Raw genomic sequence first — 26,790 nt, forward strand, 5'->3', positions numbered from 1 at the left:
TTGATAAAGTGTGATGATTCATCGAGTTCTAAGAGCTAAGGGGCATACCACCAAGCTCACTAACACAGTCCAAATCCCCCTTTCTTCCCTCTCTCTGCTCTTGTGACCACATCCACATTGCCTCTGCCTGATCTGGTGGGACAGAAGCAACATTTACTGCCTGTCTGCTCCACTCAATATAACCCCCCCCCCCCCCCCCCCCCCTCATCAAAGTTAGCTTTCATTTCTCTGGATCTCCTCTGAGAGGGGGCAGGACAGTGGTGACTCACACCCTGCCAGACATGAGCTCCGGAGCTAGGGTTGGAGAGAGGGGTGTGTGTGCTGGGTATCAGTAGAGAATCTAGAGTATATACAGAAGGGCTGTGGTGTCACAGGGCAGGAGGTTGGCCAGGGATAAGAAAGACAGGTGGGGGCTGCAGGTGTCTGTGTTGGAAAAGACATTTCAGCCTTCTATAAAAACTAACCTGGATCAATAAAGGTTCAGATCTGAGGAAGTGTGGCAGTGCCCGTTAGAGCGGTGGAGTTTCCCCAGTAGCCCAGTGATCCTACTGTACCACCTGCCAGACACAGCAATACAGCAAGTGTCATTTGGTGGATATTCTGCATAATACTGTAACATTATCAACAACATTCTTTGATTAAAATAATGACTCGATGATGAGATCATTTACTAGATGACACATATTCAGAAAGAGAGAGAGAGAGAGAAAGAGAGATGACCCTTCACCTACTTTTCTCTCAGGTTCTAATGCGTGTTCATGGAGCCTAAACGTGACTAACCATTGACCTGAGCCACATGGATTAATATGTTCTTACTGTTTCAAATCAGCAATGTGATTCAACAGATAGCAATTTGCCCCACTTAGAAATAAAGGAAATTGTCAGTTAGGCCTACCAAGCCACAGAAAAACAGTTTGCCACCCTGATTAATAACTGATCTATGGGAAATTGGGGAAAAACCCTCACCTGTCTTGCACTGCACACCACTGATTTCTCGAGAAGAGTCTTTGTCCTCAAGTGACGAAAACGCTTATTTATTGTGAACACTGCCCTCATGTGGCTTCTCTTTGTCAAATAATCAGGTTCTGACTGCAGTATTGACCAGGGTCTGTAATGACTATCTGCCTCTCTCGACTCTCACCGTTTGGTCAGTGAACTCACAATAGCAAATAAGACAATTTGCATACCCATCCCCGGCTGCAACCACTGTACCCAACCCAACCGATTCACTTACAGCATGCAACGCGGAGATGCCCAATATAACCAGACGCGCTTTCATCCCGACCTTACCATTTAAATTGGAATGCAGAAGAAAGAGAAAGAGAGTTGTTTACAAGCACTGCATGTCTGCACATTGCCTCTGGCCTTCACTGTAGTTCTGATGAAAGCGACTGAAATGGTTTATTTGACACCTTGTATAGTGGATGACTATGTGCGTAAAAACGCACAGCTCAGTAACTTAACCCAACGCTTCCGATGACTCACGGCGCCAGAACGACCACTAACCTGACAGGAATCCGGGGGAATTCTACCGCATGTTACCCTTGTAGATTAACTGACAGCGGTTGGACTTACTTCTTGAAGGGGTTGTTTGGCACCTCATATGGCTCCTCATTTTCCAGATAAGCGAGAGACACAAACACTGATCAGTCTCAATTAATCTGTATTTAGAAATGTTCCCCAAAAAATCCCCTGGTATGTTCTCCTTTTTTACGGAAATTTAGATCCTTTGCATTTCTGTGTTTAAATCTTGATTTGCATACAGTTTATTTACAGTACAGTCGCCTACTCTGGGCAGTTAAAGTATCCACTGTTCTGCTGGATTTGCATGGACGCACCCAAGCTCGCACGCACACTCAGAGTTGTGTGTTAGGTAAAAACTTCCCCTCTGTCGGACCGTTTAATTTTAACAAGATAGAGTTTACTCATTCTTTCAATAAACACTGCCGCTTCCTCGTGCCCCGGGAGGGACACGCGACCACAACCGCAACGGCGGCGATGAGCGCGTGGTGACTCATGGGCACGCAGTGTAGCCTATTTATGTGCCGTATATATAGAGCGACGCGCAGAAGAAGACACAACCTAAAATTGCAGTCTGCTCTAGGATCCGGGTAGACAGAACATTATGGTCCGATTTTAAAGTGCACCTGTTTGTCTGTGTTCTTTCACTTTTCGTGTTTATTTCTGGCAACTCCCCATGGTGTGCTGAACATGTGAATTGCTAGCCTAGGTAATGCATTTAAAGATGCAATCCTTAATTTGTCTTTCAGCCAAATGGATGGTCCACCACTTGTGTTGGTGTTATGTTGAGGTATGGGGCTGGGGAATGTGACCACCTCTTAAATTCATAGACAGAGCTTTGGATGCCAAGACTAGTAGTTTAAAATAAGAATTTTAGAATACACTATTTTTTTAAACGTATTGCAAAGCCATAAATTATTTGTTTGCGATGACATTATTCACAAACAATGAAGTAACACAAGTGTCTCTTGGGTTATGATAAGGTTAGACAGTTCTAAGCTCCTCAGGCATTTATAAGTCTATTCCTCAAGAATCAATGGATATATCATGAGTTAAAATAACCATTAAATCATTAATGTCTTAATAAAAGTAGTTAAAATGGGGATTAAAGTGTGTGTGTGCACCACTGTACTGTTTGTAATAAATAAGGTTACTATGATGGAGAATGCAATGCAACTTCCCTACAAGCTGAAAAATACAATCACCATGAGTTTTATTTTATTTTTAACCTTTATTTTGGAAGGGTCCCATGGTCTAATTTACAAGGGAGCCCTGCATACACACAATTTACAACCATACATCATACAAAATTACAACATTAGAAAACACAATCAGGAGAGTAAGAGCAAATAAACCAGAAATAGAGAAATATATAATTAATATCAGAAACATATGTCATAATCTACAGTATCATACTCAGTTACAAAGTGGTTAGTAACAAAGATCCCAAACGTCTTCAACTAAAAGTACAGTAGCTTATTAGTTGAGGATACCTTCACTATACTGCAGAAATGTATTTGTTTATCCAGTTAGTTTTTTAAACAGTTTTTTCTCAGTTGATACTAATCTTTGCTCCTTCTCCATCAATACCATGAACATGCATCACATTTTTCTCAAAACCACCACTTCCACAAATGACTGTGATTTCTTCTTGGCTGGTGAAAACACTTGACCCACATAATCTAAGGAATATAATTGTGCACTCCTGTACATCAATTTCCTCTCCTAAAATACTCACATATGTTCTTTGTGCAGATGTGTGTGTGAGTCATGGGATATAAGGGTAAAAACAAACTGGAATGGAATGCATATACGCTGAATCACCCATGTGACTAACACACTTGGAATACACCAGCATATAAGAACAGCTTTGAGGTGCCGACCCATTATTGTGTGTGTGTGTGTGTGTGTGTGTGTGTGTGTGTGTGTGTGTGTGTGTGTGTGTGTGTGTGTGTGTGTGTGTGTGTGTGTGTGTGTGTGTGTGTGTGTGTGTGTGTGGTGTGTGTGTGGTGTGTAGGTGGGTGGGTGGGGGTGTGGGTGGTTCTAAGACTCTCTAGGGAGACTACTGCTGCTTAGACTCCTGGTTAGACTCACCACTGAGGAACCTCTCTCACTCTTAGCTATGGCTACACCTACTGGCTATTCACTGGTTCTACAAGCTACAGATTGAGAGGCAGTGTAACTTTGTAAGCAAATACAACTAAAAGTCTTAAATCAATCAACTACTATCCCAGATCCATAAGTAAGGCAATAGGGCAGTATACACAACATGTCCCTGAATGAGTGTAAAAGTTAGTTATGATTCTTTATGTTTCTCTTTGTCATTCTCTCTATGTATGTGATGTGGAGATCAAGTCCCTTTGCACAATGCAGCCATGGTGTTGATATTTGAGTGAGCTTCCCTCCAGCATCCTCCACTATTAACAGCCCTGTGGTCACTGTGACATCCTGTCCTTCAGAGCACTGTGCAGTAGCAGCCTTCAGCTCTGGCCTGGGCGTACTGGGTGTACTGGGTGTACTGGGTGTACTTGGTGTAGGACGTTTGGGTGGAACTGGGACAGTGAAGGTCACATGGCAGCCTCAGTGTTGTGGCGGAGTTCTGAAGGGCGAGGAAGCGTATCCATGACGACTGAGTTATCTGTATCCTCCATGTGTTTCCTGTTGAGGTGTTGCTGCTCTGGGTGGGTCGGGTCGGGGGAGGTTAGAGAGAGAGAGAGAGAGAGAGAGAGAGAGAGGCTGAGAAGTTTATTGCTGTATGTGTCTGTCTCCCTGTATATTTTGTTGTGTTATGCAGATATGTGTAGTGTCCTAGAGTGTGCACGTGTGTTGCATGAGCAGGGTCTGTGTATGTGTGTCTGTGTGTGTGTGTGTGTGTGCATGAGTATTAGTGTGTGTTTATGTCCAGTACGTGTGAGTGTGTGTGCTCCTGATGCGTCCTGGGCAGATGACAGTGGGGTGTGTGAGGTGTGTAAGGAGTGTGTGCGTGGTGGTGTATGTTTGGCTGTTTTGGGCTCTGGCAGTACTGGAGGCTGCTAGTCCTTCTCCTGCAGCCCACCAGACCACCCTCACCCTCAGACGAGCCTTCCTGGGTTTGGACAAGTGCAATGCCTGTGTGGGCACCTCCATATGCAAGAAGTTCTTCAAGGACCAGATCAGGTGAGTCCAGTTTCCTCTCACTCACGAGAAGTAGATAGATAGCTGAGTGCAATAGGGCTGTCTCAGTTTCCCCCCCACACACACACACACTTCTTTTGGTAAACAGCCTAGGGATGGGGCTGGAGAAACGTAAACACTCTCAAATTCATAGATGGAGCAATGGATGCAAAGAATGACCATCCATGCGATCAGAATTATAGTTTTAACCATCTTTTGAAGCTATACAGTGTTTGTTTACAAGTTGCATTAACTCCATTCATAAACAATTGCATTGAGCTCTGATGGGGTAAGACAGTTGAACTTAGCTCATGAGGTATTTATAAGTTATATTCTTCATGAATCAATGTTGAATATCATTCATTCAAAAGCCCAAAAATATGTGCTTTGTGCAGTTGCTGCAGACGTTTATTCTGATGAGATAACAATTTCATAGTGTAGTGTGTAAATGTATAAATAAGTCAAAATAAACATCACATCTGAACACTGTCTTCGCTCTGTCCGCCCATCCCCCCAACACCCCCTGCCCCTCCTCCTGTCATGGTACTGAAACAACTACGTTCAAGCACATTTCCTGTACAATTATGTTCCTCACAGGGTCTCACAACTAATATGCAGTATTCTTCTAGAAAACACTTTCATTATGAAAATGTCTATGTATTACAATCACCATATCACATGCAACTGATCCATTTGAACATCTTGAACTTGAAGAAAATGTTACTAGTATTCTTATTATTTACTTCCTAATATATCATTAATTCAAATATATTTTATGTATTTTAGGTTATGAGAGCATGCTCCACATAGATAAGGTTGTTACGCCCATAGATACACAACACATGACAACTGTCACACCCCTGTTGTGTGCCAAATATGATATTTCCATTGCCAGTGTTTCTAACAGATCACAATCAACATCCAGGCATAAATAGAGTTACAGTGGCATGAGCTCTGGGACCTATCACTCATATAAAGAGTATTCAAGAACCAGAGTAATACCGCAGCTGATCATGATTAAATAACAATCTTTGAGACAGCACACTGTTCTAGATGTAACTCAGGGATTGGTGCAGTTACAGTCTTTCCATCCCCAAGGTTTGATTGGTGGATGTCCCCGGAACTTGCCCTCCCATTGGCTGAGAGGCAGAGTTTCCTGGGGAACATGACAGATGATTCGGTGAGCTGGCGACCGGTGGTGCTGTCCTTCCTCTCCTCCTCCCACCTGCACTCATTCTCCGACCGCTCCATCTGTCGTTCCGTGGGACGGCAGAGGGCCTGTAGCATCGAAGCTGTCCTCAGGACAACACCTCGCTTCCAGAGCTGGATCCAATCACACCTGCTGCTGCCACACATGGTGAAGGTATGTATAGGTAAAGATATATATATGAACAGGTACAGGTGTCTGAGCTGTCATCCAATCCCCTTCCTCCCCAGGGTCTGTCTCCTCCCCTGCTGCGTTGCCCCTCCCAGAGACTGCTGGACCGCGTAGTGCATCGCTATGCTGAGGTACTAGACGTGGGAAGCATCCAGATGAAACACTTCTCTGAGAAAGACAAACTCCGCCTACTCTACACTCTTGCTGTCAATCAACACCCACTCATACTTCAGGTAGGCCTCACGTTGTGTTTGCCAAATTATATCTGGAGATAAAACACAGTCCTCTCGAACCCTCTCTCCCCTCCTCATCTCCCCTCATCTCTCCTCACCTCTCCCCCCGTTATCCTAGATGTTCCCAGGCACCGAGGGCTGGCCTTTCCCCCGCTACCATGGCTCATGTGGCAGGTTGATGGTCTGGACAAGCTCCAGGCCTCTGTCTGGCCTTCACAAAGCCCCCATAGAGCAGAGGGCAGATGCAGCCTACCAGCTGATCCAGCTCACCCAGGGCCTGAGCTCCAACAGCCTGGGCTTCCGTCTCTACTACACTCGTCTGGGGGAAGACATGTTTGGGCTACTGGAGGATGGAAAGGTGTTTATTACAGATGCCAGCACCATAGGAGTCATAGACCTGGAGCAGGGTGAGTGGAGAGGTTACTGACAAATAACCTCAAAGAGCTTATGTTGTGTGGAACATGTGAACTCTCAGACTGACTGAGGGACAGAGTGAGGTTTATACAAAACACACAATGTGGGGACTTTCCAGAAACCTTTCCAGGGGCTACTGCACCTTCTTATTATTGAGGTTTAATCAAGATGCCAAACTCCCCTGTGTATCACTCAGACATGACAGATATAGCAAGTTATAGCAGGTTAGAACTGCTGATAATCACAGAGGAAGTATACACTCTATCTCTTCCTCTTTTTAGCAACCGTCGATTAAGAAACTTCCCCTTTTTCCTTCCAGCGATTGTTTACGTCTGATCTTCTTAGTTTGATAGTAATTATAGGTAGGTAGACTATCACTTTGTGGGATGCCATGTGCTGTTGCACAGGGGTAATTACCAACGATTTATTTATTTATTTATTTCCAAACAGATCAGATAAAAACAATGTTGAGATAAATCAAAGAAATGAACAAAGCAGCGAGTTCAAAGGATGTTGTTGTGTCATAGTGAGGTTCTTTCTTCGTAATCAGGAAGCCATATCACAAAGACAACAATGGTATTTTGTTGGAGAAGATCAACTGAGGCTCTGCGGGGGCATTTAATGAGGCATCCTGCCTTTGTTATGGCAGGGATCCTTGCTGTGGCATGTTATGATATGTTTTGTAAGGTGGCATTTCACAAAGTTGACAATCAGGGTTTACGTTACAGGGCTAATGGGCACCCCAAAACGCGTTATATTACACCCACGCATACTGATTTGCAGCTGTGTTGACGGTTAACCCCTATAATGACCGCCAGCTCGGCCGCAAGAGGAGAGACCATTTCTAACCTTGTGTGTTCATATTTCAATCTGGAGTTGCTGACGAGTAGGTAAACATGAAAGGAATTTACTGATATTGCAGGCAGGTGTGTGTGTGTGTGTGTGTGTGCACACTTCCTCCACAGTCACACTCTTCCCATCTCTCCTATAGGGATTCCCCCTGACCCTCCCTCACCATCAGGCCCTGGTGGTGATATCTTTTCCTGCCTGGGTGTGGGTGTGTCCCCCTGCCCTCAGGCCCCTCCCTGCAGTTCCGTCAGACCCTCCCAGAGCTTCACCCTGCTCTGCCAAGACCTCCTCCCCAGCCTGCTGCTGATCTCCAGGGACAGGGAGGCAGAAGAGGGTAGGTGGCCAGTGCTGGAGGCCTGCTCCTTTGTTTTTCTACCTCTGCCATCTGCTTTGGATCTACCTGCTGCACCATTTGCCATCTTAACTCTTCTCTCTCACTGACCTTAGGTAGGCAACCAAAAGGGCACCTTTTAAATACAATGTATTATTCTTAGCAGGAGAGACTGAGGGAGGAAGACTGGCCAGAGATGTGCCCCTGCTGCTGGGTGTGTGTGCGAACACTACCCAGCCTGACTGGAAGATAATGGCAGCAGTACAAGCTTTGATGGACCGTCTCCGATCACTGAGGCCTTGCAGCCCACGCTTCGCCTACAGGTACCCTGAGTGCCGATATGATCAGGGGTACTGAATTCTAGCTGGACTACAACTACAGTACCCAGAGTCCCTCAACTACAGAGAAATGGCAGGACTAAAACAGGAGACAGAGTGATGCCACAGTTGGGGATGATAACTTGGCTAACATAGCTACTGGGTGACACTGATGACACCTATTTGTGATAAAAAAAAATGGAGTCCATGATAGGACTCTCCTCCTGTGTATACTATAGTGTGCTCTCTGTGTGAGTTAATGGGCCATAATGGAATTTTATTTGTAAAAATGAACTACAACCAAGTGTTGCAAAGAAAGCACGGGAGGTTCAAATGTAAATAAAGACAACTTTTGTTTAATGACGCATAAAACATCCTCCAAACAATAAAACCATTTCAAGGAGAGTCTCTGTACAATGCTTGCTAAGCAGTTTTATTTATATAGAAAACGTATGAGGGGCCGTGTTGAAAATGACACGACTCCTTCAAATTTAATGGCAGGTACTCTGGAAAAAATTACAGCATTCCATCAACAAATATTCTCAAGCAATAAATATGCATTTATAAATAGTGTAAATTTACATCAAGATTAGAAACAGAACAAATCACAAATTAAAGTTTATTCCTAAATCTATGTGCAACCCATATCTCTTGGTGACTTGGCTGTTTTTTCTCTTATTATTTCCTCTTTTTAACCTAAGAAACCCAAAAATCAACATCATGGTTCGAAAATAACAAGACATGATAAAACATAAAAAGCCGTAAAAAATTATATCACTATAACTCTTCACATTACAAAACGTTTGTCTTCTTTTCTTGCCCAAAGAGACTTCTATCTATCAAACATACAAAAAGACCAGCTATGCTAGTTATTCATTCAGGGAAGAGGGGTGGGGGTGGGGGGGGGCAAACTCAATAAGAATGGTGTGCATCAGCCCACAAACAGAATACAAAAAAGGAACAATTAATCAAGTCAGTAGTCTTTGTGTGATGTTGTTGCCAGTTGTAACATAATATATACAAAAACATTTTTTCAATCCTATTTTTTTAATCTGTTTTGTGAGTTTTCTAAAGAAGTACAGCTGAGCCAGCATTAGAACAGTCTGGTTGTGGTGGCGGGAGTAACAGCCACCCCCCCCAGTCCACTAGGGGGTGGCAATCCGCTCTGGGCAGGTTGCATAGACAAACAGCTTTCACACAGCTGCCTTGTGGGATAGCTACTAGCTACAAAGAGCAGTGGAGGACTGCTGGCTCACTTCCTGAATATCAGAAAAAAAATAGGTTCCGGAGGGTTCCGTAAGTCTGTGGGATTCTTACTGTCCTCAGAACAATATCATGTTACAGTCAAGAGGAGGAAGGCAGAGGAGGAGCCTGTGAAGGAGAGGGAGAGAGGGGGGATTAGATTAGAACAACAGAAATAACTTTCACCTTCATGTGTGGATATAGCCCTTGCACAATGCTATTATGAACTGCATCATTAGTGTGCACTCATGGACTAACTAGAGTGCATAATGGCAGACTTACCAGTGTGAACTGGTCGTAGACCTGCATCAGGTCATCGATGTTGTACTGCTCCAGCACCACAAAGTTGTCCAGGTTAGAGCTCCCCCTGCGAGCACAGTCCTGGCAGTGCACCACGTACGTCTTACGGCTGTTACTCTCACTGGTCACAAACAGCAGGTCAAACACCTCCACCTAGGACAGACAGAAAGAGAGGGAGGGAGGGAGGGAGGGAGGGAGGGAGGGGTGAGTATGAGGATAGAAGAGGGGAGTTTCTACCACTGGAAGCACCATTCCCTGGCCAGTCCTTTCAGAGCTATGCATGGACTGGCCAGGAATAACACAATCCATGAGGAGTCTATACCTCACAGATGCTGCAGTAGTGAGCGGGCTCGTCCCTGGTCCTCCCGTGCCACACCAACTCCTTCCCTGCAGCCAGCAACAGGTCCCTCACCATCTGACACTGCTTCAGTGTACGTAGTAGACAGTACCTGACACACAGAGAGGGGGGGGGGTTTAGCTGTATGTGCGCGTGTCTGTGACAATGTGTATGCGCTATACGAGAGAAAAAAAGACAGACAACGCGAGAAAGAGTGTGTGTGTGTGTGTGTGTGTGTGTGTGTGTGTGTGTGTGTGTTGTGTGTGTGTTGTGTGTGTGTGTGTGAGCAAGAGCCAGTGTGTATTTGTGTGTGTGTGAGACTCACTTCATCATCTCGAACAGCTTGTGGTCGGACACTTTGATGTTCCTGGACATGTTCCAGGAGAGGTGGATCATGGGAACGATGGATTTGACGCTCTGCAGTTTGTTCCACTCATACCGCTCCACAGCCAGCTTGTACTGGTGCGCTGGAGAGAAGGAGACCATGACAACGGTATGAACCACACTATTCCACAATCTAACAGTTAATCTAAAGTTACAGCCCCAGCCAGACTTAATCACTTTGTCATTCATTTATTCTCTTAAGCCTATTTACTTTGTACCAACCCTGTACCAAATAGCAATTAATAAAGTAATTAGAAATTATAAAATTTAAAAAAAATAAAAAAAAGTCTTTAATGATAACACTGATTCTACCCTTTATTAAAGCACTATTAGCCACTCCCTGAACCCAGGACAGAGAAGAGAGAGAGTGTGAATTCAATGTCCCTGAGGAAAAACCTTGTGTCTCACCAGTGAGGGGTCCGACATTCCAGGCGATGTTGTTGCACCAGCCGATGGCCTGGACCCAGTGCACTGTGCCCGTGTTGAGCCACACCAGATCACCTGGCCTCTGGATGAACCGGTACACAGGTATGTCAGCCTCATACAAGTCTTCCAGGTTAGGCCACCATGAGCCCATCAGGAAGTTGATGTTGTTCCTACAGGAGAGGGGACACGAAGCACACCCAGCCGTCAGTTTCCATCATGGGGGGGGGGGGGAACTGGTTGTCATCACCAGGCAGAGTTGACAGTACAGACACAAGGGAGTGTGAAGGGAAGTTTTGTCCTTTGACGTACTTTTCACAGAAGTCGTTAATGGATCCCCAGTAGGATTCAGGCACGGCGAACCACTCGCAGTCTCCCGGGCCGATGTTGATGTTCACTGAACAGAAGTTGTTGTTCTCCTGGTGACCTAAAAGACGAGACACAAATACCTTTTAAGAAAATGCGGTAAAATTACTCAACACCACAAACCAGCAGAAAATCTAAACTGCTTGGATAGTGTGTGAGTGTGTGTGTGTGAGTGTGAGCATGTGTGAGTGTGAGTGTGTGTACCTGGCGTCCTGCTCCCGGGGACCTTCATATAGAGCTGGACAGTGTTCATTCCAAGTATGGTGTGTCCTACGTGGCTGAGCAGGTTGCCAGCGGAGACGACCCTGGCGAAGGCAGGCAGTTTACTCAGCTCTTGTAGCTGCAGCTTCCACCTGCAGGGGGCACAAGAGGGCAAAGGTCAGAGATCAACACTACTGCATCACAACGAGTGGGATGAGGTTGTCCTCGATAACAGAGATGAAGATTTATTTTATTTTCTTCAGATGGATTTCTCTGATGACTGCATTGTATAAAAACCCAATGAACGAAAGGTATACTGCCAAAAAATATTCTGTTCCACTCACTTCCTCTCATCAGACAGGTCGATGTTGGTCCCAAATTTGATGTGTTTGAAGGGCGCCTTTCTCCGCCGTGCCGCACTGCGGGAACATGGGGAAAGTAGTTAGACAGCACAGATAGAGCTCACACAGACTACACACAATTACAGCTGCAGGGATGTGATTCCGAAATGGAGATAAAAGGAGCTTACTTTTCTGAGGAGGCTGCCTCTGTGTCTGACTGCTCTTTCTTCTTATCATTCTCCTCCTGGGAAAGACATTTGAGGATCCGTCAGACTGACGCATTATACATTTTCTGTTGTATTTTCCTTTCTTTTTGTAAATGTTTCAATGTATTCATAGGCAATGGGATACTGGGGAGAGGAGCTGTTTTTCACATTGAGGGTTTGAAGAAAGTAAAGACAGGAATGAAAACAATTTAAGAAATAAAGAAGCAAAGCTAGACACGACAAAACAAAAAGGGAAATGTATTGTTCTTCCCAAATAGTTTGAGTAGCTCAAAGTGTGGGTTGAGTCACTTAAGGACAGAGCTTTGGGCATTTACAGTGTTAGTGGTAGACTCTCTTGACAGCTCCTTGACAGGGTCTTTTCTCAGACCAGCAAACATATCTCAAATAGGCAGCACCCTTGGTGGGTGGGTGTGTGGGTGTGGGTGGGTGTGTGTGTGTGTGTGTGTGTCTCATACTAACCCGTAGTGACTCCTGGAAAGAGGAGGCCTGATACTGGGCGTATTTGGCGATGGTTGTGTGTGAGCGGCTACTCTCGCAGCGCCACATCTTCCTGGTGCCGCTCAGGTCCCAGTTCTCATCGGTGGGCTGAGAGAGCTGGGTACGGACCTCCACAAGGTGGTCTGGGTTGGCCTCCACCAGGGTCTTTGTGGAGAACAAACCCAGGTCTGAAAGGAGGAATGGAGGCAGGGGGGGTTGGAAAGAAGAGGAGAGTTAAAAAAATAAATATATATATATATAGACAAATATCACATGTTAAAACTACTAACCACTGCCATCTGCGAATGCAAAACATTGCTGAAAAGTTGTGGCACAAAGTATTTCTCCATGTTGTAGCGAAGCAGTGTAGCTGTTATTCAGAGTCAATATAATGATGTAAATGGAATAAGAGACAGAAGTAGTGGACTGGAGGCAGAATGGTTAAAGGAACATTTAACAGATGGTCACCATGACTCGACAGCAAGTTATAAGTGGAGATAAAACACAGTCCTGTTGTCTAAACAGCCAGGAAATATTTAAAAAAAATTGGCGCAAATAAGCAATAAAATAGCTTTTTATTGGACTATAAATGTGTCAGAATTATTGAACTCTACCACGCCCATAGTGCTGTGCGGCTCCCAGCCAGCCACGGAGGCGTGTCTGAACTAAGATGCACATTAGTAAACACAAGTGCTAGATGTACGCTTACAAACCTGGCAGTAGCTAATTGGGGGACAGAAAGCTCACTCCTGCCTAAAGCTCCTTGTAGTTTTCAAAACCATGTGATGACCCCAAAATACATGACTCAAATCCTCAAACTAGCGCTAGCTAACTTTTGATCTACAGAACACATTTTAAAAGTCATTTTCACAGACCCACACATTTGTACAGGTGATCTGAACAACGATTTTGGAGGTAAAAATGTTTTGGGTGAAGTGGCCCTTTAACGCTGGCTTAAACTGAGTGAGTGAACTGGTGGTGTTTCTTGGCAGTGGGGCTGCTACTGTACTCCAGACACCACGCGTGTAATGACATTCTCTGCTTGCAGGTGGTGCTGTTGTCATACATGTCGAGTTCACCAACACACAAGGACCGCATGCATGCATGCATGCATAGAGACACGCCCACAAAGACATGTGAGCAAGCCAGCGTTCCCAAACACAAACACACAGGTTCACAGATGTTATCATTGCCATCAAGGTGAAGCATTAAAAAAAAATCTAAGATGGAATGTTTGCATTGCTAATGCTTTTTGGCAAAGTGTTGAGGCCCTGAGCAGTAATGTGTCATTGATATCTGCAGAGTTTAACAAAAGCATAGCGAGTGCAAAGTACAAGTGTGACTGAGTGTATGTGCGTGTGTGTGCCTGTAATTTACCCAGTTTGAGAGCTCCGGCCAGCCCTCTGATGACGGTGACGGGGTTGGCTGGGTTTGTGCAGAACTGATGAAGAGGGGGAAAGAAGGCGTCCCTTTTATTCTCCAGCTGCAGACCAGAGAGACAGACAGACGGCCAGAGGTTACACCATGGGGCTGGACCACACAGTCATATACCTAGACTACAGATACATCACTCCACATGTGGCTCTAGCTAGGACTCACGTAGATGCTGGGCGTGGGCGGGTTGAGTTTGTCCTTTGGCAGCGAGGGAGAGGGTGGAGGAGGGGGCCGCGGCGGGGGGCACTTGTCCAGGAGGATGCTGCTGCTCGATATACCATTCTTCCCCAGGTTTCTAGAAATCACATTTATCAATGTATCTCTCCATCTGTCCCTTGTTCATACCACAGATAACAACATGTCAACAACATCCAACATATGACACAGTAGGGTTGGCATCACAGCAGGGAACATGTGCCGTGGTTTCAACTCAACTCTGATCTTGCTTCGTCAACGAGTCACCTCCTGATTGTTATGGGCAGTGATAGTGAAGTTGATGGGGTCTTTCCAGGCTCAGTAGGAGGTTAAAGCCATGCAGTATGAATATCCATGTATACACAGGGATTACTGGACAGGAACTGTAACAGTAACCACTGATCAAACTAAAGGGACAGAGTCGGGACCAACCCTGACGAAGCGTAGCAGGCCAGAGGGTGAACTGAAGAGCAGTCAGTAACTCTGTAGACGAACAGCTTAAAGCTATCACACTATGAACAGCTTTAACCCATTTGTGCCGAATGCCGCGCGACGCAACATTGATTTTTTAAAACCACGTGAGCACCCAAATGTCCTGTGGTTCGCCGAAAATCACGTAAATCAATCAGACATACACGTGCGTTTATTGTAGATCTTTTAAACGCACGTGTATGTCTGATTGATTTTCGGCGAACCACACGACATTTGGGTGCTCACGTGGTTTTTAAAAAATCAACAAGACCCACCTCATGTGTATTTGAACCAATGACAGTGCATTATATGCTGCACTCATGAAAATTACGACAAATCTAAAATGCTGCACCACGCAGCAACTGGCGGTAGATTCAAAGTTGCGCAACGCAGCAACCGGCGGTAGATGCAATGTTGCGTCACGCAGCATCCGGCACAAATGGGTTAATGTAATGTGCTTACATTATGGTCTCCATAAACACAAATACACACATAAACACACTGTATAAACCAGCCATAACCACAAACACCTCTCTAGAACCTACTGAGACCATGGCTTACATCAGAGCACCTTTCACACACAGCACGCCAAACCATCACCCACCCGTCTAAGGAACAAGAGTAAAGCCCTACTGGTAATCCAGTACTACTGGTAATCCAGCCCTACTGGTAATCCAGCCCTACTGGTAATTGAACTCCAGCACTGTATGACACACAGACTCGCTCACCAAAAATAAATGGTCAAAGGCAATCCACAGAGATAAACGATACCAATACTGTATGAAACAGTCAAAGGCAGCATACACGACCATCCAATGTACCATCCACTCTTAAATAGCACAATACTAAAACAACTTAATTGATTGACTGTGTCAGCCGCTTACCTGCATGCTTTGAGCACCTGGCTGGAGCTGGGGTAGATGGAGACTGAGGACCAGGGGGCCAGGGCAGGTCTGTGAGGGACCCCAGAGGGCTCTGTCTTCACTGGGCTCTGGGAGTCCTCCAGCCCCTTGCCGTTGAGCATGGGGCCCTGGGCCTGGCCTGGGGTGGTGCCGGTGCTGGTTCCGGTGTTGGACGGGCTGTTAAGGCAGGTGAGGCTGTTGTTGTTGGTGGTGGTGGGGTCTGTGGATCTTGGTGAGGGGGTGGCGGTGGACATGGCTGAGAGGGGCGAGGAGGCCACAGAATGCTCCGACAGGGGCTTGGAACCTCCATGAAGACCTGGGTGGATGTTGTTGACCTTCTCTGATGCCCCTTGATTAACGCCTACATGATTATTATTGTTATCATCGTTATTGTCTTTATTGGCTTTTCCCATTAGCAAGGCTGAGAGCTGAGGATTGTCTGAACTGAGCGCGCCAGGAGAGGAGCTGAGCTGGGAGGGGCTCGCAGAGCTGTCCGTCACCCGCTGCTGGACGTGATTAGCTAATCCCTGTGCAGGGGCGGGACTGGGACTGAGAGGTGTCCCCGCTGAATGCCCGACGGTGCTCTCAGGACCCAAGGCTGCTGCAGTAGCCAATCCACTGCTGCTGCTGCTGTTGCTTCCTGAAGGCGTGGTCTCTTTGGTGTGGGCCCCTGAGGTAGTAGCGGAGTGGGGGGGTGAGGGGAGGTGGTTTGGGGCACCCCTCTGTGGCGAGGAAGAAGAGAGGGAGGAACAGGAAGAGGAGGAGGCAGTGCAGGGCCCGGTAGAATGTCCAACCTGATTTAGAGCACCGGAGCCAGAGGCTGCTGTTGACCCCCCAGTGGAGGAAGAGAAAGGAGGTTCTCCATTGGGACCTGCCGAATGAGAACCTGGACCTCTGTGAAGCCCCTGGAAAGAGGACAGGAGAGGAGAGGATAATTAGTTGGCTGAACATTCACAGCAAGAGATACAGAGAGAGAGAGAGAGAGAGGGTAAGAGTGAGAGATAGAACACGTGAATGAATGAACAGAAAGTAAGTGATGGACAGAGAGCAACAAAGAGGACCTAAGTTAAAGATGGCAAACAAGGTAGCCAGAGGGAGAGAGAGAAAGATAGACAGACAGACAGACAGACAGACAGACAGAGAGAGAGAGAGAGAGACCAACAAGACAGAGACACAGACAGACAGAGCGGTACTATACCTGAGTGGAGTTGGCGTGTTGCTGGCTCTTCCAGGCCTGCTCTGCATTACTGTTACTGCTGCTGCTGTTGTTGTTGTTGTTGCTGCTGCTGCTGCTGCTGCTGGTGGGGTTACTGGTGGCTGTGCAGTTGTGAGGTAGAGAGTTCTGCTGCAGGTAAGGCACATTTCCGTTACTTCCGCCACCTCCCGGTAACCCTCCAGGTACAGGAGGGTGATTATTGCCCACAGAACCCACGCCCGATTTGTCCAGCTGCCCCGTAGGGGCGGGACTTGAAGAGTAAGGTCCATTGGCCATTTGCTGAGCGGTGCAGGGGGACCGGACGGTTGTGTGAGTGACGGGTGAGGTCCGGGAGAGGGCTGTGTGTGGATGAGGGAGGGAGTTTGGGGTCAGCGAGGGGTCAGCTGAAGGACCGTTGGGAAGGCTGGGCCGCACCTGTCCCGCTGCCGCATGTCTCATCTGGCCAATCAGAAAGAGAGAGAGAGGAGTCAGTGTACAAAAGGATCAATGCTTATTTGATTTGAACAGTTTAATTGTTGTGCTGTGTGTGTGTGTGTGTGTGTGTGTGTGTGTGTGTGTGTGTGTGTGTATGCACCTGCTGTTGATGCTGCTGCATAAGAAGGAACTGGTTTTCCAGCTGTTCCAGCATTTGCACCTGTAGGGGTTTTAGGCTCGCCCGGTTCGTTCGTAAGTGATCCAGCAGCTGAGGGGGAAATAGACCGGGGATATTAGAACAGTTGTTCGTCGTTAACTAGTAAAGCTGCTTTACAGAGTTCAGGCCTCATACCCTTGACTTGGAAATAGCCTGATGCCCTGAGTGAACAGGCAGAACCCACCTGTTGTTTCTGTGGTGTTAGGTACCAGCTAGGGATCTGTTGTTGCACTGGGGTGTTGGCCGACAAGTCTGAAGCACTCTGCAGGGTCAGAAAAAAAAGAAGAAACATCTCAAATTCGAGTCTTACTCATTGTTGACCTTTTTTCCTCAAACCATTTCAAAAACAGCTGGTTGTCATAAGATAAGATAAAAAAGGTTATTTTCCAAGTAAACATCTGTGCTGCTGTATTCATTTAGCACAGCAGAGCCCCAGTGAGGACAGTACCCAGACAGCAGACAGTGCTTGGGGCATGGCTGTGGTATAGGAACAGTACCTTAGCAGGGCTGGAGGTGCGTTTCCTCTTGGCTGGGCTAGCCTGGCCGTCAGTGTGGAGGGCCTGCGACTGGCCTCCCTCACCCCCCTGGTGGGACTTACACGCCTGGGGAAGCAACAGAGGAGCAGGGGCAGGAGGGGGTATGTTACGATGTGTGGAGGTTGGCTGAAATATAAATGATTATAAATGTCCTGCTTTCACATCAACCTGACAACATCCTAGCTGTTGAACTAAGCAAGTTGAGTTTCTGGAACTGAAAGTGTGATTTGTTTGGTTTATCTCAGACGCGAACTTCTCCACTACCCTCAGTAGTGGTTCCAAGTCCAAACTATTCGATCAAGCATACCTTTAACATCAATTCACAATATACTTGGGAGTCGTACAGTATTAGGATTTGGCCCGTAGAGAACTGTATCAGTCATTCTGAATCATAAACTCTCCAATTCTATTTGAGAATCTTGAGAAGGCACTACAGTCTTTCTTTTTTTTCTTGGCAGGGGAAGTGAGGTGAATTCGATGTGAAACGTAAGAAAACCAAAACATTTGTGTCATCGCCATTTGTCATCAAAACTTTGTGCCAGAACAGTTTCGATGTCAAACAGTCGCCCAAGAAAAAAAGACAAGACAAAAGGCACATAAATGTATGATTCAGATCAGACATCAATTGCTACCCATCGCTCTGTCAATCAAACACGAGGTTGGGTCAAACCCAGGACATAACCAAATCACAGTTCAGTTGAGTGAGATAAACCATACAACAACACACAATACTATCTGATACCCATCATTCCCTGGTAATAAGGGTACAGACAATGACATATCAGTATTTTCACACGTTGGTGTATCATATCAAACAACTAGAGTCGTGTTGACGGAATGGATGAGTGGAAATAGCATTGATTGATGAATTCTAGTTTGAGTTGTGAAAAGGTGCCAGAGAAATAAATAGGACATTAACTGCCCATGGTTGTCATAGGTTAGTGAGGGGGTGATGGTACGCTAACTAGGGCTTCAGTAGGCTACTTATGGTGTCATTGGCCCAGTCCCAATTCTTTTAAATTGCCTTTCCCTTCTCCCTTCTTTGACATTTTAACTGATCTGCCAAGGTTTGCTTGGTCGACAACTGGATCGAAACATTGCTATGACTTGATTCATTGATTGACAGCGTCAAGGAAGGAACACATTCTAAAGTATTGGAACAGGGCCTTACTATGACAGATCATATCTGTGTGTAGGGAGTAGGTTAGTGAGGATTGGTTTGGCCCGTAGCCATAGCTGGGGGTCTCTGTTCTCACCTGCGGTGCCTGTGCAGTGTTCAGCGCCCCCTGTCTGGACGTGAGCTCAGCAGGGATGGGGAGGCTCCACGCCTCCTCAATACTAGGAAGCATTTTACTCTTACTCTGCAGACTACCTGGCTGTAGGTTACACAACTGAGCCTAGGAGAAATTGTGTAAAGACAAATTTCAATACTGAGCTCTAGTCAAGGAGGAAAGGTACTGCTGCTAGTGAGCACTGTAGATATAGTGGTATATAGTACTCTATAAAGGCACTTGGTTGTAGGTCATCGGTCGTTACAGTACTGTACAGTAAGGATACCTTCTTAAGAGATGAGAAAGACAAAAAAAATCAAAAGAATCACTCAAAAATGTTCAATGCCATGAGATTATGCCTTACGATTACTGGTGAGAATGTGCTCAAACACGTCAATATGAATCACCGTTCATATCTCAATTACCAAAAATCAAAACCACAAAAATACATCACAACCATCAAAATAAACAACAATAGGAGAGTAAAAAAACACTGCCAAATTAGCATTGGCAACGCTGGCTTTAAAAACAACAAAGAATCACAATCACGTATACACAACACACAAATACGAAACAACAACAGAGAAATGCCTGGTTCAGGATTACAAGTTCAGCAACCCAGGGCGCCCTGAACCAACCTGGACCCCCCTCGTCCTGACCTCTACCCTATCAGAGCTTGCAGATCTTAGCTGTAAGCAAAAATAGCTTGAACTCCCTTGCTTACACCTATTTAATTCCTTCAAATCTGCAAACGCCAAAAGGGGTATGGTTCAGTGGAAGGGAATAGAGGATTTAGTATGGGGAAGGTAATCCATCAGTGCATAGGGGCACAGCCCTCAATCCCAACCTCCCGCAGCCCCTTGCATGGGTGTTCATTAGTGCGTATCCCTACCTGCAGCAGTTTAATGCGGTGTGTGAGCGCTGCAGTGTTGGTGCAGGCCTTGCTGCGCGTAGCGTTGATGTAACACTTGATGGCGTCATGCGGTTGGCTGCAGGACTCGTACAGCGTTCCCAGGTCCATCCAGGCAGCAGAGTGACTGTGGTCCAACTGCACCGCACAGATGTACGCCTGCAGAGCATCCATAGGCTGGTTCTGCTGCTGGTACAGGACTCTACAGCAGAGACGGATGAGTGGAAGGAAAGTAAGACGGTCCATCTAGACTCCCCACGAGATCCCTCCATCATATCTCTCTCTCTCTCTCTCTCTCTCCATTCTTCTCTCCCTGATGACAACCCATCCCTCTCCCCTGCCTCACCCCATCCCCCTACCTCCCCTGTCGCAGTGCAGAGCTGCAGGGTGCCCGAGAGGCAGTACGGACCCACTCAGGACCTAGGAACCCCTAAGCAGCAGTCGTCTCCCTAGTCTCCCCCCCCCCCCCCCACACACACACACACACGTAAATGGAAAGCGTGCTTGTGAGACTGCCTTCATCGCTGTACATTCACTACAGCCAGAGTGGATCTGGAGTTAATAAGAGTTGTGTGAGTGCTTACCCTATGGAGCACCAGGTGTCAGCGCTAGCCTCTGACTTATCAATAGACTGACGGTAGGAGATGAAGGCATCCTGGACCTTCCCAATACTGGAGTAACACCTGGAGACGGGGCGACAAGGACACACAGGTTACACACTGCAGCTGACACCCTGCACAGACAGGCAACATCGAGAGACAGTGCAGACACGGGTTTAACAGCCCTAACAATAGTCTTCCAACTAGCAATTCATCACACTGCAGTTAAAGCTTTATCGTGTCAAGACATCTACACCAAAATGTCTAGCCTAGCACCAACACCTGCTCTGAAGGGCTCGGGTGACAGGAATGCATCCACTGCAACACGGCCTGCATTAGCTCAAGTGAGCCAGAGGGAATCGGCAGACATCCCTCCCTCCTCCCTCCTGCTCCCCCCCCCCCCCCCCCCCCCCCCCAGGGATTTTGTAGACAAGCGTAACCCATTTATATCTAGCCAAATACAGTGACACGCAATTACCACACTACAGCTCTTTGCTATTGATCTTTAGGTCTGAGGTAACAAATCAATATATACAATATCTATATTGTATCAACCCCTGAGGCAGAGTGTACACGTGAATGATCAACGTGATCAGAACAAGACCGATGAGGGTAACTTAAAGGGGAGGAATAGACTAAATCTGCCTATAGAGAAGCGATATTTGAGCTGAGCCCAGTGAAAGCAGAGTAGACTACCTTTGCTGCCTTCAGGGCAAGTTCTATCAAAACACTGCGCAAAATGTACCTTACACTGTAAATCAAGAATGCTTCACTTTTATGTGCACAACCCTGTACGTACAACGCACAGGTTCGACATTGCATAGTTGAAAACCTCAAAGCATTGATGCAACGACTGTAGAAAATAGGAATCTAAACAAAGGCCAAACATATTATTATAATAATAATCCCACAGCAACTTACCTGCCGAGGAAGTACCAGGACTGTCCAGAGTTGGGGTCTGCTTCTAGAGACCTCTGGAGACACTGGATGGCATAGCTGTCCTTCGTGCCTTTATCCCCTAGCTGCTCCACTGTGTGATGCATCCAGCCTGGAGGAGAAGAGGAGAGTTCACCAGGCTGCCGGGTGAAGCTGCTCTCTGACAGTCTCACCAGGGTTAGGCTCTCTCTTTCTGATGCTGATGATTGAAGCCCAGGGTTTGCACCAAGTAGCTAACAGCTACAATGCACCGTACACTGTAGTCAAGTAGACTAAACCAACTCAACACTGTTGAGTCAGAGACCGAGAGGGTGAGGCAGGTCTATTTGTCTGCCTGGAGTCTGATGTGTAAAAAGCACCAGTCTCATAAACAGAGCAAATGGTTTGTCTGTCTAGAGCTTTCAGAGAAAGAAGGAGGGAGGGGAGTATTCCTCCTCCACACACACCACCCGTGGCTTCAAAGGTCCCAGCTGAACTGGCTGATACACACACATTTCCCTCCCTGTAACACCTGTGGTGAGTCTCGCACTGGTAGGTCACCATGACAACCCCAGCAGGGCAGAATGGGAATGGTTTTACAATGGGGGGGGAACACTCTCACCACAGAGGGTGAAAAGAAAAAAGCTGTGTTTAGAGAGAAGGATGTCGGGAAAGGTGTGTATGCATGCGCGTGTGTGTGTGTGGGTGGGGAATATAAACTAACACAAACAATGAGTTGTTGCATCAGACTCGCCCCTGCGAGCTCTCAGGAGAATTAGGAGAGACTTGGGAAAACTGGGATAAGAGCAGCGAAAACATGAAGATGTGGGAATAGAGATCACAACAAGAAGTCCAAGTCCCAAAGGACAATGCATGATGCAACCCTGTGTTGTCAACTCGCCCACCTTGTTCAAGTCACTACCATTATTTAACACCTAAAAATCATTGATCAACCAACATCTCCTCCACTACCTTCCTATAGAACAGAACATTATGAGACACAACACAAAAGTTCTGCTTCTACGGCAGGACACAGTGTGTCCACTTGACGTTGGTCCGGGAATGTTGCAGAAAACATCAAAACCAACCACCCAAAAATCGAAGCTATAAAAGCAGGCTAAAGCGGGCCTTTCCAACCCGTTCTAAAAACGCAACAATAACAGCAAGACATGAGATGAAAGTCAACATGCTCTTAACTTAAAAGGTTAGTCCTTAATGACAGCAACGAAAAAAGGAATGTGAACATTACACATGTGATTGTAGCCGAGAGAAACATACCCAATTGTTGCAGTGTAGTTGCCTTCACCTGTGCAGGAAGATTCTCCGTCTGTAGTAGGCTCTCATACGCTTCTTTTGCAGCTCTGTATTTCTTCTGCAGACAGAATGGAAGTGTCGGGAAACAGAGAGATAGAGAGAAGGAGGGAGGAACCGAGAGAGAGAGAGAGACAAACAGAGAGAGAGAGAGAGAGAGAGGAGAGGTTGTTTAAGCCAGACAGAGGGGTCAGTGTGTTTTATGGTCTCTCTGGCCGGACACAAAGACCCTGGAGACCTCCCCAGACCCACCACAATGACCAGCCATACACACACACACACACACACACACACACACACACACGCACGGGGGAGGGTCAGTCTGGAACAGGACAGGCCAGACTCAACACGTCTGATGGGTGTGTGTGTGTGTGTGTGTGTGTGTGTGTGTGTGTGAAAGAGAGAATCATCCCACCGTTGGATTTGTTTGTATTTGGGGAAAAATGAGACGACCACGCTGCAGCAACCGGTGTTTGTTTTTCTTATTGACCTTGGGTCTCAATGTGTGTGTTTGTGTGTGTCTCAGCAGTCTGGAGATCCTGTTCTTATCAGTTGTTACATAGCCATCTCTAAAGCCACCCGCCTCCATGTCTGAAGCCCCTAAAGCTCACACACATAATAAAGCAGTCTGGCCCTGGGCTCTTCCTGTCTGGCCACCATAAACCCACCTCAGAGTAAACACCATCACTTCAGGATGACAACACAGACACAGACACAAAATGTCTGCACTCTGATAAATAAGACAGCAAACACACACTACAAGACAGTAACACTGCCTGAAGTAAAAATGCCATGGGTGAAACAAAAGCAGCAAGATTAAAGTCCATAGTAATACTAGAAAAACGGAGAGAGAAAAAAAAAAAGGACCTCCAGAGTGGTAACCTCAAGGAGTCTGAAGAAGAAGTCGTCTCGTGTGATCATTATTTACTGCTCCATTGGGAAACAGGAACAATAAGAGAGTGTGTGTGTGTGTGTGTGTGTGTGTGATTGTGTGTGTGCGCGCGCCTGCCTTGGGGAGCAGACAGGCATGACAGATTACTACTCACTTAGACACAAGCAGAAGGCAAATGATCACAAACTGGTTTTGTTTCCCTTCACATCTAACCCTACAAGCCCTGGGGATATCCGGAATACTAGACTTCACAACACTAAGAGACTGCTCTCTCTCAGGGATAATCAAATGATAACATTATCCAGCCATTGTGTTTCTACTCGGGAAGTGTTTGATGTTATGTATAAGATTGATGTTAAAAAGTCTACAGGGGCTGATATGCTTCAGCTCTCTGCCCTTTTAACAGCTAAACCCCTGGCTCATATTTGTATTTTTCATGACTACCCTGAAGGGAGGCCAAATCTAAGTCCCACATGATAAGGTACACAGGCATTTTGATAAAAAAAAAAAAAAGATGTTGGAACCTGATTAAGAGTTAAGCTTGTTCTTTTGAACAGAAATAGGTCTGTTGTGCCCCGAATTCCTGAAATAACCATCAACACATCTACTCAAAGTAGATTCTCCTGTGACTATCGGTCGGTGTAAGACCTTGATAAAGGATCTGTCATCTGAGGAGAGTATGTGTCTTAATGTTACGTATTGTTTGTAGTAGGCTAATGTTATGTATTTGAATACAAGCAGGGCTCCCCTGAAAGAGAGACCTTGGTCTCAGTGGGATAGCCCTGTATAAATAAAGGGTTAATGAAAAAAGAATTAATCCATAGAATAGGAAACAACATCCACCACCAATGTGATTTCTTACCTGAATCTCATATAAGTGAGCAATGTGGAACTGAACTGTGGGAGAGACAAGACAAGAGAATTACAAATTACACACTGAGGGGTTAAGAAGAGAGGTTGCTGTCAAAAAATGTCAATCACATAAAAACAAATGCATGAATTTCTATCAGTCATAAATGATGTGGATGAATACAAATACCAAACACTTTTGTGAAGCGCTACAGTTAACCATGTCAACAGTAGAATTGCTCATTGTAGTGAAGCGTGTTGTATGGGTGCAGATGGAAGGAGTCTGTATATGGTACATGACCACAGATGGGAGAGGGAGGAGGTTAGCTCCCCTGTGTGTGTGTGAGAGAGAGAGAGAGAGAGAGACTCAGATCTGCAGGCAAGCAGATTTCTGGCACCCCTCCTAATGCTGTCTCCTAGGCAACCCTAGTTTCAGGCAGACAGTCGGTTGGTTGGTTGGTTGGTTGGGTAACAGCAACCCAGAGGAAAATTCATATAATAAAACCATCCAGCCAGGATTCTGTGCCCTTTCCTTTAAGTGGATAAAAATGACACGGTCTACCTGGAAATGCCAAATTTAATAAAGGCAGCACATCAGGTCGCCTAGAACAAAAACAGGAACAGAAAGTGTGTGTGTGTGTGGAGAGGGTTTAAGTGGTACTTACTTTCAGCTTTGGACAAAGTGCAGGTGTTGGAGTCAATCAAAGCCAGGTGAAAATGCTGCAGACAGAGAGATTTAGGCGGGTTTAAAATCAGACAAACGAAGCAATTGTACATTGTGTCCTTAACATAAAACATGTGAACCTTTATCCCAAAATTGAAAACAAATATACAAAATCAACCTTACTGGATTAATTGACTCAAAAACTGGGGACAGGTAATTGGCATAGCAACAAAGCCCGCTGGAGATAAGAGACACAGGAGGGTGATGAAAGAACTGTGTGTTGTGTTCCATCTCAATGTTCTCTCTCTGCACCATTGATACTGGGCTCCATATATTTATTTAAAAAAATAAATAAATACATTTTTTTTTTAAAAAGCATCCAGTGGTCCATATGATATCAACACATCACCTAACATACAACATGCTTTCATGGCATAACCAGACAGGGGTTTTAGAGTCCGTTACAAGAAGAGCCAGTCCCTGTGTGGGTGATGGGGCTGAAACACTGCTAGACTGCCTGCTCCAACACAGACCAACCTCTCTATTGGACCCATCCATCCTGGCCCGGGAGTAAAGGGCACCTGTCACTACCCCCCAGTCTGAAAATCTGCTGAATATTTGAGGGAACCGCATAAGCCTGGAGCTTATGAGCATCCACCATATCACTAAGACACCCATGCGGATGCTTTAGATCTGCAAACACACGAGGGGCCAGGGGAAGAGGCTACAGGTTACTGACTACAGTCTACTAGAGGCCAGCTGCAGAAAGTCATTTTGCTGCAACAGAATGCAGCCTTTAGATACACAAGACCACAGATAAATACAGAGTCATGCAGCATCTGCCTCTGCCTCAATAATGACCCTACTACACTGCAGCATGAGAGAGAAAGAGAGAGCGTGAGATCTGTAGAAAGATTCTCGACCTCAAAAAACCCCACCCAAGGGTCACTCCAGAGATTAACTCCCCAACACAGAGCCAGGCACTGAGTGCTTTCTAGTAGTATGACCACGCTCAGCGACCAGGACTCTTGAAAGCGTGATTGGAATGCCTAGACAATGTGGACAGTTCTGTGGTTGTAAAGCAATGGTGAGAGGTGGCTTCAAGGCCACGTGCCCAGGGCAGGCGTTTTTGTGGCCACTGATATGCAGGATTCGAGGCACTTTGTCTCGAACGTGCATCCCGTAATGCAATCTCCCAATCCTGTCTAGAGTAGACCAAGCCTGTCTAGAGTAGACCAAGCCTGTCTAGAATAGACCATGCCTGTCTAGAATAGACCAAGCGTATTCAGTAATGCATTGCAAAGGGACACGCCGTACCATATGCACTCAATGACATCAACTCAACTGCACCAAAACCAGACAGAATTCCTGATACTGGAGCCGACATCACCATTAACAAGTATTAAAACAAACATTCCCACGCGCACACGTCCACATTAAGAGGCCCTCGCTTTGCAGCAGAAATGGCCAATGTCAGACTGATAACATCAGAGCAGCTGA

General features: G+C 46.1%; 2 protein-coding genes across 4 annotated transcripts in view; one reads left to right on the top strand and one right to left on the bottom strand.

Annotated features, from left to right (window-relative positions):
• Nucleotides 1-4,251: 4,251 nt before the first annotated feature.
• On the top strand, nt 4,252-8,601 carry dipk2b (divergent protein kinase domain 2B). Of its 2 annotated transcripts, none has more exons than XM_083682389.1 (6): nt 4,252-4,677; nt 5,773-6,037; nt 6,112-6,285; nt 6,404-6,692; nt 7,691-7,882; nt 8,043-8,601. In XM_083682389.1, exons 1-6 carry the CDS (start codon nt 4,451-4,453, stop codon nt 8,234-8,236), a joined length of 1,341 nt encoding a protein of 446 aa, XP_083538515.1. In that variant the 5' UTR covers nt 4,252-4,450; the 3' UTR covers nt 8,237-8,601. The 2 variants fall into 2 exon arrangements, with proteins under 2 accessions (XP_083538515.1, XP_083538516.1); XM_083682390.1 differs by having other exon boundaries at nt 8,046-8,601.
• A 5-nt stretch (nt 8,602-8,606) lies between these two features.
• The window catches only part of kdm6a (lysine (K)-specific demethylase 6A), a 31,336-nt gene continuing 13,152 nt past the window's right edge, over nt 8,607-26,790 (bottom strand). For both annotated transcript variants that reach the window (XM_083682388.1, XM_083682387.1), the window contains 24 exons: nt 25,292-25,346; nt 24,640-24,674; nt 22,853-22,946; nt 21,581-21,707; nt 20,645-20,743; nt 20,043-20,262; nt 19,136-19,276; nt 17,841-17,945; nt 17,528-17,605; nt 17,287-17,394; nt 16,695-17,150; nt 15,479-16,401; nt 14,094-14,223; nt 13,872-13,977; nt 12,477-12,682; nt 11,979-12,034; nt 11,794-11,868; nt 11,453-11,601; nt 11,195-11,309; nt 10,868-11,055; nt 10,401-10,542; nt 10,061-10,187; nt 9,721-9,891; nt 8,607-9,567 (listed from right to left, as the gene is read on the bottom strand). In XM_083682388.1, coding sequence (XP_083538514.1) covers nt 9,541-9,567; nt 9,721-9,891; nt 10,061-10,187; nt 10,401-10,542; nt 10,868-11,055; nt 11,195-11,309; nt 11,453-11,601; nt 11,794-11,868; nt 11,979-12,034; nt 12,477-12,682; nt 13,872-13,977; nt 14,094-14,223; nt 15,479-16,401; nt 16,695-17,150; nt 17,287-17,394; nt 17,528-17,605; nt 17,841-17,945; nt 19,136-19,276; nt 20,043-20,262; nt 20,645-20,743; nt 21,581-21,707; nt 22,853-22,946; nt 24,640-24,674; nt 25,292-25,346 — 3,933 coding nt within the window. In that variant the 3' untranslated portion in view covers nt 8,607-9,540. The remainder of the gene's footprint in view (nt 9,568-9,720; nt 9,892-10,060; nt 10,188-10,400; nt 10,543-10,867; nt 11,056-11,194; nt 11,310-11,452; nt 11,602-11,793; nt 11,869-11,978; nt 12,035-12,476; nt 12,683-13,871; nt 13,978-14,093; nt 14,224-15,478; nt 16,402-16,694; nt 17,151-17,286; nt 17,395-17,527; nt 17,606-17,840; nt 17,946-19,135; nt 19,277-20,042; nt 20,263-20,644; nt 20,744-21,580; nt 21,708-22,852; nt 22,947-24,639; nt 24,675-25,291; nt 25,347-26,790) is intronic.

Source organism: Argentina silus (genome assembly GCF_951799395.1).
Source record: "Argentina silus genome assembly, chromosome: 12".
Taxonomy (NCBI): Eukaryota; Metazoa; Chordata; class Actinopteri; order Argentiniformes; family Argentinidae; genus Argentina; species Argentina silus.

Excerpts from the sequence above, each read along its gene's own strand:
- dipk2b (XM_083682389.1), top strand. The coding sequence starts at position 4,451 with ATGCGTCCTGGGCAGATGACAGTGGGGTGTGTGAGGTGTGTAAGGAGT. Across the intron at positions 4,678-5,772 it reads TTCTTCAAGGACCAGATCAG|GTTTGATTGGTGGATGTCCC; the intron begins GTGAGTCCAGTT and ends TCCATCCCCAAG. Across the intron at positions 6,693-7,690 it reads AGTCATAGACCTGGAGCAGG|GGATTCCCCCTGACCCTCCC; the intron begins GTGAGTGGAGAG and ends TCTCTCCTATAG.